The sequence below is a fragment of the Scomber japonicus genome, chromosome 8 (genome assembly GCF_027409825.1).
Source record: "Scomber japonicus isolate fScoJap1 chromosome 8, fScoJap1.pri, whole genome shotgun sequence".
Lineage (NCBI taxonomy): Eukaryota > Metazoa > Chordata > Actinopteri > Scombriformes > Scombridae > Scomber > Scomber japonicus.
The window spans coordinates 6,494,146-6,507,811 of NC_070585.1; the positions used below are offsets into that span (position 1 = coordinate 6,494,146).

At 42.6% G+C, this 13,666-nt stretch overlaps 1 protein-coding gene across 1 annotated transcript; it reads left to right on the forward strand.

Moving 5' to 3' along the window:
• The first annotated feature begins 5,886 nt into the window (after window positions 1-5,886).
• slitrk4 (SLIT and NTRK-like family, member 4) lies at window positions 5,887-8,514 on the forward strand. The gene has a single exon (XM_053323907.1). The coding sequence runs from the start codon at window positions 5,923-5,925 to the stop codon at window positions 8,512-8,514; it is 2,592 nt and encodes an 863-aa protein (XP_053179882.1). The 5' UTR covers window positions 5,887-5,922.
• Window positions 8,515-13,666: the final 5,152 nt, after the last annotated feature.

Sequence of the window (13,666 nt, forward strand, 5' to 3'; positions counted from 1 at the left end):
GCTTTTATATTTAAACTCAAAAGAGAGGAAGAAAAAGACAAAATAGATTTATAGGCCTATCATGAGATAACAGTGTTTTCATTTTACCCTGTAAAAGTGAAATAAATTCAGCTTTTCCTAATGTCACTTTTACATCAATATTAGTTTTGCATCAGTGCTACTGGTGGCAAACATCTACAGCAGGACAACAGGTGTCTGTGATACCAACAGGCCAGAGGCATTGATCAGTGAGCGTGGCAGCGTGCCACCCTGCTAGAAAAATCCATGAAACATTATTAAAATGAGGAAGTAGAGCGAGCAGGCCTCAGCAGAGCAGCACTACCTGCCTGAGTTGTAAATTGAGGCTGGGTGCAGTTACTTTTCTGGCCAGATGAGGGCGACACATCAAACACTAATTCTCAGCACAGGAACATCCCCAGTATTCAGACAGTGGCTGGAGGGGATAAAACAAGAGCACAAATGAGGGGTGCGGTGCATGAATCCCTTTTAAACACATATTAAAATGCTTTATTTTAATCCAACAAATGGGATTTTAGCGCACATAAGATTCAAGGTTTTTCCAGTGTTTGGACACAGGAAGCTGTGTCTCAGCCACATGGCCAGACTACCAACGACAGCTGAGACGGAAGCAGAGTCGTTGCCAACTGTCTGGCTCATTCTCTAGTAGGCCTGCTTCCCTCAGGCCACTCACAGCCAGTGTAGGAACATGTCCAAGACTGTCAAATATCAGCACACTCATACACAAACACTCTCCTGCAGTCCCACGTATTAATCTACACAAACGAACACGGGAGGCACGAGAGGGGGATGCTTGATTTGCTCTTTCCGTGCAAGTGGTGGGAGCTGCTTTTCAGGATTTCTTGTCAGAAATCAACCACACCCCGACTTCCAGGCTTCACCACAAATCAATCCATCGAGCGAGACGTCCTTTTTTTCCTATAATACTGAAGGATGAATTACAAGAGAAGGCTTCTGGATTTGTCTGAATGAGAAATAATTGAGAGTGAACGTTCTATCAAAACATGATAACTTACAGTTTGAAGGGTCCCTAATTACCAGTGGGCTTTGTGCAGTGGATGGGATTTTTATCAAAGGGAGAGAAAGGGCTGTGAAAGCATGGTAAATGCATTGACAATTAACTGCTCACAGTAAGACGTTCCACGTTCTCTAATGTGTATACTATAACATACAAAGGACTAGTGTCTGTATGTCTCTTAGTCATGAAATCTATTCAAGTTTCAATTATAGCTCACACACACTGTGTCAATCCTGCTCTTTCCAGGAAACAGTAATCACCTGTCTGATGGTTTTATGTGTGAAAAGTAGTCTTAAATGAGTCTGTTGAACTTTGCTCTTTAGTACATCAGACAGCAGTTACTATGAGGCACACTGTCAGTGGTGAAAACAGTAGAAGAAACTGTAAATGACTGATTTTGCTTTTGACTCATTTGCTGTGTCATTTGCAATCAACATGAGGAGAGTAAAATAACACACCAGTTTTATGCCTTCGAGTACGAATAAGAAGAAAAGTGTTTTTTCACAATAAGACAAGCTATACAGTAGGGGAAAGTAACTAAGTATAGAGGGAAATATTGTACATTTAACTCCATTATATTACAGTCAATTTGCTGATGATGATTTAAAGACCGATAATGAGCAAGCAATATACAATACATTGTTATAAAATCATATAATGCTCTGTATATATGTAATCATAATACAATAGTTTAATATCTATTATAAGACTGACAAAACACATTTTGCCTGCATTGTGAGTACTTTTACTTACTTATACACTTTTATGCCTGAATGATATGATAGCCTGTTATTTTGTTGTCATGTGCTTAAAGGGAAAATCCACTTAAATGTCCAGATTTGTGTCACAGAATCTGAAAATAACCATTAATAAACCAATTGTGACAATATTAAATACATGTAAGAGATTTATTTTGAAAATTAACCACTTGTGTGCACTATAATCCCACCTGGAAACATATTTAAAAAAATAAGCAAAAAAAACAACAACAACACATCCATCCTCATTGCTGCATCATTTTAACATGACAGGTAAGGTCCATACTTCCCATCTTCCTTATTTCTCCAGCCCGCTTTTATTTGTGCGTCACTTGGCTCCGACACCTGTTGCAAGAGGAAACTAGAGGTGAGGCTTCCAGTGAGGCCGAACACACTGTCAGGTTTCAGGTCCAAATCCCCTTGTTTGTTTTTCTCCCATGTGTGTCAACTGTATGGGGAAGGAAGGCACTGCGCCACACCGCAACTACACACACAGGCACAGACTCAGATAGATAGATAGATAGATAGATAGATAGATAGACAGACAGACAGACAGACAGATAGATAGATAGATAGATAGATAGATAGATAGATAGATCAACCATTATGAAAATGTATTATGTTATTTTTTCTCTCAACATTTTTGGAGGATGAATTATATCAGAAGCAGGGTGTAGCCCTACCTTAAGGCGCTCCTCTTCGCCTCTCCGCTGCTCCATCCATCTCCTGTCCTTTACGCTCCGATCCCTTCTTTTCCTGCTTTCCTGCAAAACACACAACAAGAGGAAGGGGAAAGACACCCACCTCCTTCTCATTTTTTCTCTTGCAGCCCGTCTGACTGCAGCACTCTTGAATAATAACCCCTCTTCTCCTCCACCTCCTCTTCCTCTTTCTCCTCTCTCTCTCTCTCTCTCTCTCTCTCTCTCTCTCTCTCTCTGTCTTCCTTCTATTAAAATGCCGCTCACAGGCGCGCTCCCGTGCCCGGTTTTAAGCGCTCTCTCTCTCTCTCTCTCTCTCTCTCTCTCTCTCTCTCTCTCCCTCAATCAGACCTCGGGGACGCGCTCGGGTCTTGTCGCGCGAGTCAAGCCCAATGCGACGATTTGGCAGGTAAAGCGTTTTTTATCCCTCGAACACACACACACACACACACACACACACACACACACACACACACACACTCTCTCTCTCTCTCTCTCTCACACACACACACACACACACACCCTTAAAGCTTTGATCTTGATCCCCTTGGAGGTTACACAGGAGGAAAAAACATAGGTGAGACCCCTAAGCCCCCCCTTAAAATATATATAAAATATATGATCATAATAAACTATTAGAAAAAACAGTTATTAAAGTGTGCGCTCAAAATAAGTGATCTGTTTCAAGGACTGAAGGTTTGAGACTGAACGTGAGAGCGACCCCCCCCTTTCCTCCTCCTCCTCCTGCTCTCTCTCTCTCTCTCTCTCTCTCTCTCTCTCTCTCACTCTTTCTCACCCCCTCCCTCTCTCCCTCCTCCTCCTCCTCCTCCTCTCTCTCTACATCTCTGCATTCGCCTCTTTTAGTCGTGTGGGAAGCTCAGTGAATGCGGCTGCAGAAGGAAGCCAGCATACTTATGCGCCTGACACGGATACTGTTCTGTCTTACAGGAGAGAGAGAAACACAAGCTTGCTTTCCTCTCTCTTTTAACTCCAGCCGCTTTTTTCTCCTCCTCCACTCCTCCTCTCCTCCTTTAACTGGATCTTTTTTTTTTAAATTTATTATTCTTTAAAATGTGTTTTTACTTTATAAATGCCAACATTTCCCCTACAAGTTCTGCTTGATTTTCCTCTCTCTTTTTTGTTTCTTTTTATTATATCAGGACCGATGGAAGCGAGAGAAGGCGCGGAGTTTCCAGCTGCACCGCAGCGGACTAAAGGCTGAATAACTGCATTATTCATTTTTACGCACCGGTTTCTGTTGTCCGGACTTGTTTCTCTTGTTTCTCTCAGTGCTTTCCGCTTTTTTCATAAGCAGAGGAGCATCGATATCCAACACATCTCTGTTTTCCCTTTTTTTCCTTCCCTCATCCCGTTGGAGACTGTGAAACGGGCATCTGTTTTTCCAGCCGCTGCCTGCAAAATAAACTGATCACCCGAAGAGGAAAAAAAGAACTGTTTCACACAAACTGAGAGCAAAAATGACTGGATTAAATTGCCGATGGAGAATAATACACTGCTGCACGTAACCTGATGGGAGCGTTTTGGCAGTTTTTTGCCCGCTCTAGCTTTGCCCCGGTGCGCAACTTCAGCACTCCGCGGATCGTTCCAAACAAACCAGTATTTATTCATTGGATCGTTTGGGTTTGCTGAGCCGAGCTGAAGCCAGACGCACAGTGCTGACATCCCATCCTCCTCTCTCTCTCTCTCTCTCTCTCTCTCTCTCTCTCGTTCTCTCTCTCTCTCTTTCTCTCTCATTATTCTCCTCCGCTCCCCTCTTCCTTTTTCCAGTGTTCCCTTGAAAAAAAGGGGGGAAGAAGAAAAAACTCCCAAGTATGACGGACTTATTTCACTGCATCACCGACCGCCTTGCGCCCTTTTTCACGCCTTGGAGTCGCCGGACGCGCCGTCAAGATCTCTAAAGCTCTCTCTCTCTCTCTCTCTCTCTCTCTCTCTCTCGCCCTCTCTCTTTTTTCCTCTATCTCTCGGTCTCTCTTTATCTCTCCTGCAACCAAATGAACGCTCTTCCATGGAGGTAGTACAACCACCTTGGGGACCGAACGAGCAGAGAGGTGATTTTTCCAAGCAAGAGGAGCCCGTCAGCAAGAGACGCATCGGGTGAAATCGGAGCCTCACCTCCCCCCTTCTCCTCCACCTCCTCCTCCTCTTTCTCTCCATCTCCACCGCACCCCCCCCCCCCTCCTCCTTCTCCTCCTCCTCCTTCAACCCCTCCACCCCTGTGTGCTTGGCTCAGGTTGATATACAGTAGCCTACATGGGGATATAGAGGGGGCCGAAAAAAAAACAAAAACCTTTTTGCGCCCCTCTAACTGTCTGCGTTCTACTTCAGCTTTTGGGGAGGACTGTTTGCGTTTATGTCTCCATCCATGTCTCACCAAAGCTGCCCCGTGTCTCCGGAGGGAGCCGCATTCGTTACCACCTCAGCTTTGGGTAAGTCTCGTTTAATTAGAATTCATCCGTTTTCCTTTATAAGTACCAGTTTTTTATGCTCGTTGAAGGATATTGTGTTTTTATTTGATGTCAAATGTGATGGGGGAAAAAAGCCGGTTTGATAAATGCCTGCCGCTCAAACCCTCTCAATATGTCAGCAATGGGCACAATCCCAATTCCCCCCCCCCCCCCTCTCTTTCTTCTTCACCCCCCCCCCCTTTTTTTTTTTTTTTTTTGCTCTCACTGTTGCTTTTCTTAAATAACCTGAATGTGCTGCTTAGTGGTGGTGCCTCCACTGTTGGCTTCAAATGAGACCCCCATGAAAAAGAGAACTGCAGCCGTTTGACTTTGATTATGTTCAATGTGCTGAGAGGGAAGAATCTTAGTGGTGCTACTGCTGTCTTAAGACATTTCCAACATGATGCTTCATGCTTCTTTTTTCTTTTGGGGGGGGGGGTCAGAATGTGATGCATAGATGTGCAGCAGCTCATGGGTTTGGAGTCATTTCCACAGCATATGTTACTTTTCCTGCAGTATGGATTTTTTTTTCTCTGGCATCCAACATGAGTAGTGGTCAATTAGGGTGAATCACTGTGTCAAAGAAAACACCACTCACTGCAATGATTCTAATGAAAAAGTGCAATAATTTGTAATGGGCAGCATTAGAATGGCAATTTGCATATGGTTACATACATACATATATACATACAGTAAATGATCATTCTAACCCAAATGTGATTGATCTGATTTCTAATAAGCACTAAAAGGGATTTGAGTATGATTTTGCAGTATAATCAGTATAAAATATGCATTTTGATGGATTGCTTTCTCTCTTTGTGTGTGTGTGCACATGTGTCTCTGGGCTTGTTTGCACATGTGTATGTGTATGTGTGTGTATGAATGTTCGTGCATGCACCTGTCTTTTTTTTCTCTCTCCAAAGGTTACTAAATGGTTTTCTGGGGGAGGATTTCTAACCGGCGAGATGCTGCTCGTACTCCTGCTGACAGCCTTTTCTTCTTCCATCTCCGGCACCCTCTCCTCCTCCCTCTCCTCCCCCTCCATGTCGGACGGACCCCCGATGGCGGACCCTTCAGCCTCGGACTTGATGGCCGAGACCTGCAGCGCCTGCTCCTGCATGTCGGTGGAAAACGTGCTGTATGTCAACTGCGAAAAGATCACCGTCTATCGACCCACGCAGCTCATCCCGCCGGCCTCGTCCTTGTACCATCTGAACTTCCAGAACAACTTCTTAATCATACTCTACCCGAACTCGTTCCTCAACTTCACCCATGCTGTGTCGCTGCAGCTGGGGAACAATAAACTGCAGAACATTGAGGGTGGAGCATTCATGGGGATGAGCGCGTTGAAACAGCTGCACCTGAACAATAATGAGTTAAAAGTGCTGCGAGCAGACACTTTCCAAGGGATAGAAAACTTGGAGTACCTTCAGGCTGACTACAACTTGATAAAATACATTGAAAAGGGAGCATTTAATAAACTGCACAAGTTAAAAGTGCTGATCCTGAACGATAACCTCGTACAGGCACTTCCTGACAACATATTTCGCTTTGCCTCGCTCACACACCTGGATATAAGGGGGAACAGGATCCAGAAGCTTCCTTATTTAGGGGTTCTGGAGCACATTGGGCGCATTGTAGAGCTGCAGTTGGACGACAACCCCTGGAATTGTACCTGTGACTTGGCACCTCTCAAGGCATGGCTTGAAAACATGCCCTATAATATTTTTATCGGCGAGGCCATATGTGAAACACCAAGTGACTTGTACGGGAGGCTCCTGAAAGAAACCAACAAACAGGAGCTTTGTCCTATGGGAACAGGAAGTGACTTTGATGTTAGGATGCCACCCCCAATGCCTGATAATGGGCAGTCCCCCTCCAAAATGTCCCCAACCACTATGGCTCCCATAGCCACGAAAGCGCCAAAAACCACTGACTCATCTAAGATTTACGGTAATGGCATTGTGGCTGGTTTACCTCCTTTTGGAAGAAATAGCCAGATTGTTTCCTTTCAGACGCGGACCCCTCCATTATTTTGTCCACAGCCCTGCAGCTGTAAAGCCCACCCATCTGACTTTGGCATTAGTGTCAGCTGTCAGGAGAGGAATATTAAAAATCTAGCTGATCTCATTCCCAAACCCCCAAACGCCAAGAAACTTCACCTGAGTGGGAATTACATCCGGGACATAAGCCCGACTGATTTCCAAGGGTTTGAGGGATTAGATTTGCTACATCTGGGCAGTAATCAGATCGTCACAGTCCAGAAAGGTGTGTTTTCTAACCTCACTAACCTGAGGAGACTGTATCTGAATGGAAACCAGCTCGAACAGTTACACCCAGAGATGTTTTTGGGCCTCACAAACCTACAATACCTGTATTTGGAATATAATGCCATAAAAGAAATCTTAGCAGGCACATTTGACTCCATGCCGAACCTCCAACTCCTGTATCTCAACAACAATGTTCTGCGGAGTCTCCCCGCCTACGTGTTTGCGGGTGTCTCTTTAGCCAGACTGAATCTGAAAAACAACCACTTCATGACCCTGCCAGTGAGTGGTGTCTTGGACCAGCTGCGGTCATTGACCCAGATAGACCTGGAAGGGAACCCGTGGGAGTGTTCTTGCGATCTTGTCGCCCTTAAACTCTGGCTAGAGAAGTTGAGTGATGGAGTGGCTGCCAAAGAGGTGAAATGTGCCTCCCCTGTGCAGTTTTCCAACATCGAGCTGCGCCTCTTGAAAAATGAGATCTTGTGCCCTAAGCTTGTTCCAAGGCCGCCGTTTATTCTCACTAGCGCCACCCCTGTTTTGACCTCAGTGTCGCCTGCTGGAGTCGGTAAAGCCCCACCGGGAGGGCCCGTGCCTCTCTCGATTATGATCCTCAGCATCCTCGTAGTGCTAATCCTCACTGTGTTCGTGGCCTTCTGCCTTCTAGTCTTTGTCCTGAGGCGGAATAAAAAACCTGTGGGCAGACAGGAGGGACTGGGGAATCAGGAGTGTGGCTCCATGTCGCTGCAGCTCCGCCGACACAGCCACAAATCAGGCAAAAAAGGCGGCATCCCCGGAGACGACCTGGGAGGCGAGGCGTTCATCCCCCAGACCATCGATCACATCGGAAAGAGCCACACCTGCGGGATCGGACGCTCCTCAGACATGGATGCTGGGTTCAAGTTTGCCGACTCACAGAGGCAGAAGATTATCCTCCGGAACAGCGCCGACAAGGATAAAGACTCGCTTTCCACCCTGGAGCGCAACAAGCGTCTCAGCACCATCGACGAACTGGAGGAGTTCCTTCCCCACCGAGAGCCCAGCATGTTCATCCAGAACTTCCTGGACGGCAAAAGAGATTTCAACAGTATAGGCATGGGCGGGTATGAAATCCGCTACCCGGAGAAAACGCTGGATAAAAAGATGAAGAAGTCGTCGCTGATAGGCGGGAACCACAGTAAGATCGTGGTGGAGCAGAGAAAAAGTGAGTATTACGAGCTGAAAGCCAAGCTCCAAGGAACGCCTGATTACCTGCAGGTGCTCGAGGAGCAGACTGCACTGAGTAAAATGTAGGGATTGTTGTGTTTGATTTAGTGCATTGATTACACACACACACACACACACATACACACAAGAAAGACACACATACAAGCAGACAGACATCCAAACACATCTGCCTTTCTCTGGTTCTTTCTCCCCCTTCTAGCCACACACAGACATCATTTAGCCACCCCCAGATCTTTCGCTTTCTTTCTACATTTCTCTCTGCAGCCACACACACACACACTCCCACACACACACACATACAGCAAAAAAAGTGCCTTCTGGTAATCCTTAATGACCAATGCAGAGATGGACAAAATGGCTCCACACTACAAAGCTATTACTAGAATCAGCGTGGATGTATGTCACAGTTAAAGACCTTTTGGATTATCCATGCCACCACATGTATGAATCCCACATACAAACCACAGGACACCCTAAAAAGCAACCAGACAGTTATAGTATTTTTGCTGCTATTGAAATGGGTACTTATCTGCTTTTTTTGTTGTTGTTGTTGTTTCTTGTTGTTCTTTTTCTCCTCCTTTTTTTTTTCCTACCAAATCAAAGGGTCTTGAAAACAGTGCTTGAGAATATACCTCACGGTCTTCAAACCCTCATTTAAAAAAAAATAAATAAAAAAAGAGAGAGAAAGAGAGAGAGGAGAAAAAAAAGGGAGCCTCGGTTGTTTTCTTTCGCTCCGGAAAGTAAATCCAAAATCGCTTCTCCTGGGATGAGATTAACAGAAACGGTGACTCAAATGGATGATACTTTTTTTTTTTTTTTTTTTTACTTTCTTTCTTTTTCAATTTGTGAGGATACCTGTTTGTTCTTTGGGAAGCTTCCTGGAGTCGGCTGCAGACTCTCTCTCTCTCTGCCATCTTGTCTGGATTATTACACCAGTAGCAGAACACCTGCTCTATGCTGGGAGGCTAAAACGGCTCGTGTTTTCCATTCGCGTGGTGGTCGTGGAGGGGAAGGGGGGGGGAAGGGGGGTCAAAAGGCACTTGCAAAAACTCTTTTTGGGGGAATGATTTCATGACTTGTTTTCTTTGTGTAAAGAGCCATGTTAAATATAGTGTCTTCTGAATGGAGTTGTGTTTTCTCTTCAAAGTTGCTACTTAAAACAAAAAAAACTGTATGTTTTTTTTTTTTTTTTTTTTTTGGGTGAAATCTAACGGCACATACACTGTCAGAGGATGTTGTTTCTTGAAAAATGGAAGAAAAAAAAAACAAACAAAAACCCAAGGATAAAAAATTACAAAGCTGCTTGCCATGTAAGCGTAACCTGGAAATTTATTTTGTAAGTCTTACATTATTTGTATCTGTGGGACTGGTTTGTAAATTACAAGGAGAGAAACATCTACACATGCACACGCACATACTGTACGACGGAGCATCATCATCAAGAGACTACAACCCAGAAATGTCAAACAGACCGCTATTATAATTCAATCGGTGATCTACTACCCCCCCACCTCCCCTTCCCCACCCCCCTTCTTGTCAGCTCTCAATTCGTAGTAAAAAAATAAGAAATTTAACAACATAGTTAATTTATTTTTCTATGCAGGATTATTTAAAGAGATATTGGTATTATTTAAGAAAGAATAATACACAAAGAGCGGGAAAGAGGACTTGAATGACTAGAATGACGCATCAGAGCTAATTCATGTGACTGCTGAGTTGTTTTCAAGGGTTTCTGTTTCTCTCAGTTTTTGACTGAAGCACCCGACCCCCCGCCGAGAGAGGGAAAGGGGGGGATGGCGAGGAGGGTTGTGAAATGTGATCTGTGATGTTTCCTGTTTTATTGTGTCGCACGACAAGCCGAGGCCTGATAGAGTCTGTGAAGTTTCAAGCAGTTTCCTTATTCTTATATCTCCCACAGTATCTTGTAAAAGGTTTCTTATTAACATTATGCAACCAAAATAAATGTGCATTAAACTTGATATGGTTCTGGATTGTTGGGGGGAGAAAAAGGGGGTGATGGAAATATTTGCGTGAGTGGTGGGGCGAGGAACAAATCTTGGCTCTAAAGTTACTCTGGAGATTGGGGGCAGAATCATATCATAAAACACCATGTGCAATATTAGTAAAAATGCTCAGTCATGATGGCTTCAAATAATTTTTTTGTTTAATTTATTTAGTTTGAGGTTATATTGTTGAGACAGGTTCTACTTCGAAATTCTTTTTATCAACTTAACTCTATCCGGTCCTTATTTAAAAAGTATTGTTAAGTTAAAATTATCAGTGTTTATTGACATTACAAATGAATAGAATGTATCATGGAAAGTATAATAAATACAATTTTCTATCGGTCATAAATCTCCTGTATATTGGTTAATTTTCTCTTGTATAATCATGTTGAAATCAAGGTATTAAAATCAGCACCTATTTGCACTGTGTCCCCCTATTTCTTTTAGTTGACGTCCTTTTTAGCCCTTTTTTCTGAGCTGCTTTGCTACAAAACTGCAGAAGAACATTCTTTCATTGGAAACGACCAATGTTCTTTCATATCACGCTTCTAGGTTTTTTTCACAGAACAAGTTGGACTGTCTGACAGCTCAGTGTTGGACACAATACAGCTCAAGTGACAGAATGTTGTACTTGTTTTGTTCATGTGCAAACACTGGCTGGCCTTCAAGCGTTAATATATGTTTGCCTAGTCTGTTTAGTTCGAGGAAACTGGCTGTTACTCTTAAGATCATACAACCATGACGTACTCTGCCTCTGAGTAAAGAGTCACGTCTTAAATGTTGGTATATATGCAGATAAAACTGTTTGTATTGCTTAATTCTGTCTCTATTTAAGCAAGATTACATAAGAAACTAAACATATAGACTTAGAACGTGATGAAAAAGGTTCTTTATGCTGTTTTTGTGGTTTCAGATGTGTGAAAAATGTCCTCAAGTCACATTTAAGACCAAATAACCTCATTTCTACTTGTTTTAATGCAGCCTCATTTCACATCACCTCTTTTTTTGTGTGTCTATTTCTGCGAAATCCATGCTCACGCATCCCAAATGTGCTCCTCTTTTTAAGTCTTGAAGCTTTTGTGGCACAGACCTCATTGATTTGCAGGTATCATAGATCCATCTGTTTTTAGGCACCCATCAAACATTCATGCCTGTTCCATTTTAGGGTTAAAAAATTCAGATTTCCTGTTTCTGTGTTAATCCAACCTTATGGGGCTTTTGGGAACCCAAGTAGCAGAAAGTATGACTCATCCAGACGCCAGAGAATTGTCCTCATTAATTATTAATACCCATGGCAGTTATGAACTAAAAAAGGGAGGTGGGGTGGGGATATGAATCTGATATGTCCACCCCCTCCAAATTTTCTCTATCTCGCCCCCACATTTTTTTTCTACCTCCCGTCATATTTTCGATCATACCGCTTTGTTATAGAGGCAGAAAATATCATTTTTATACTTTAAAAAAAGACTCAAATTGGCTGGAAAAGTGTCTTTTCAGTCCAATATTTTACTGCAGTGACTTGGCTCCTGTGCAGGGTTCTGTTCCTGGAAGCTCCAGGGGTCCTTGAGGGGGGGTGGGGGGGGGGGGGGGGGGGGATACTATGGCATCACTAGAAAACTGAGAAATAGTTTATTTTCCACCTCAGCAGACATTAATACAATGAAAAATTGCACAAGAAGCCTGATAGTTTCTCCTCTTCTTTCCTTTCTGTTATCATCCCACCTGCTGGAGAGACTGTTATGCAATTCTGTGCTAAATTCTAACTGTAAAAATCATCTCTGCTGTGGCCTGTGGAGTATGTTCTTATCTGATGTGGTCCCTCGATGAAATTCACAAACTATTTGAGGGAGACTGCAGTAAAAATGTTTGGAAAGCTCTGCTGGAATTGAAGGCACAAGGGTTTAATTATGGAATTGGCCACAAGGGGCGCTGTGAGCTAAGAACACAGCCAAGAGTGGGAAATGGTGTGAGTGGACTGCAGGAGGAAAGAAAGAAACAGAGGAAGGAAAGTGTGTTGTTTTTTGTTTTGTTTTTTATGAAAGAGTGACTGTTAAAAAGAAAGTAAATGGAAAAAGGTGCAATATGTCAGAACACTTATCTAAATCTAAAAAAATCTTAATCTAGATCTAAATCTAATGATTGATTTGGTAGATACGTGTTCTCAAAATCTATAACTGAATGTCTTTTTTTGTTTTTTGCTGACTTTTACACTGCATGAAAATACAATTCAACCAGTTTTTCCATCAGCCATCTATCTCATCCCGTTATTAACTCAGATGTGTGTATTCTAGTACAGTCTCAGGAGCAGAAAAGGCAATCAATCAAACAAGTGTACAAAAGAGATATGATAACATCTCATCAACTATTATTAACAGCTCAAGAAACATGTGTTTTGTAATTGTGTCACAATATATTCATAGATCTAATTAATTAAATGAATATGTACTTGGAGGTCTTGGATGTCACATTTTCCCATTTGCACATTAATGGAGCATACAAATTGGTATTACAATTACTTAAAATGAATAAAGCTACATGTGTGTTCTTAGAAGGTAAATCCCTATGAAAAATGTCTTTTTTTTTGTGGGATGCAAATGTATCCCCCATATGTATTTTCATGTAGTTCTTTCTTCCCACTTTACTCTAATGTAGATCATTTGTACTATTGGGGAATTTCTTCTTCATTGTGTCAACTTTACACCTCTCTTTTCTTTTTTTTTATCAACAAAAAGAACAGGAATGATTCATTTCTAAATATTAGCTATTGTAGAAATCTCTCCATTTTATTTCCATGCAGTGTTAAAGAACTGATGCTAACTCAGTGCATTGTGTGGCTGCTGAACAGAGAAATCAGGCTCCTGTATTGTCTGCGGTTGTGTTGATGGTGTTGCAGCCACTATCTGTACAAATGTGGCTATTGCAGCTATTTCTGTACCAAATTGTACCAATAGAATTATGTTATTTAGTTTTGCTATTAGAGTATATGTAATAAATAAGACCTTATGTGTAGATTAAACTGCATTACCTCAAAACTGATGGTAACCATTTAAACCTGATTCCGCAACTGTAAAAGCCCTGATTTTATCTTTAATCTCTTGAACCCTGATGATGCCATTCAGTTTTACACCCCCCATCCTATTTTTTTTAACCATCATATGACCACATCACCCATATTCTAACACTTCACCAATTGTCCGAGTGAAATACTTAAA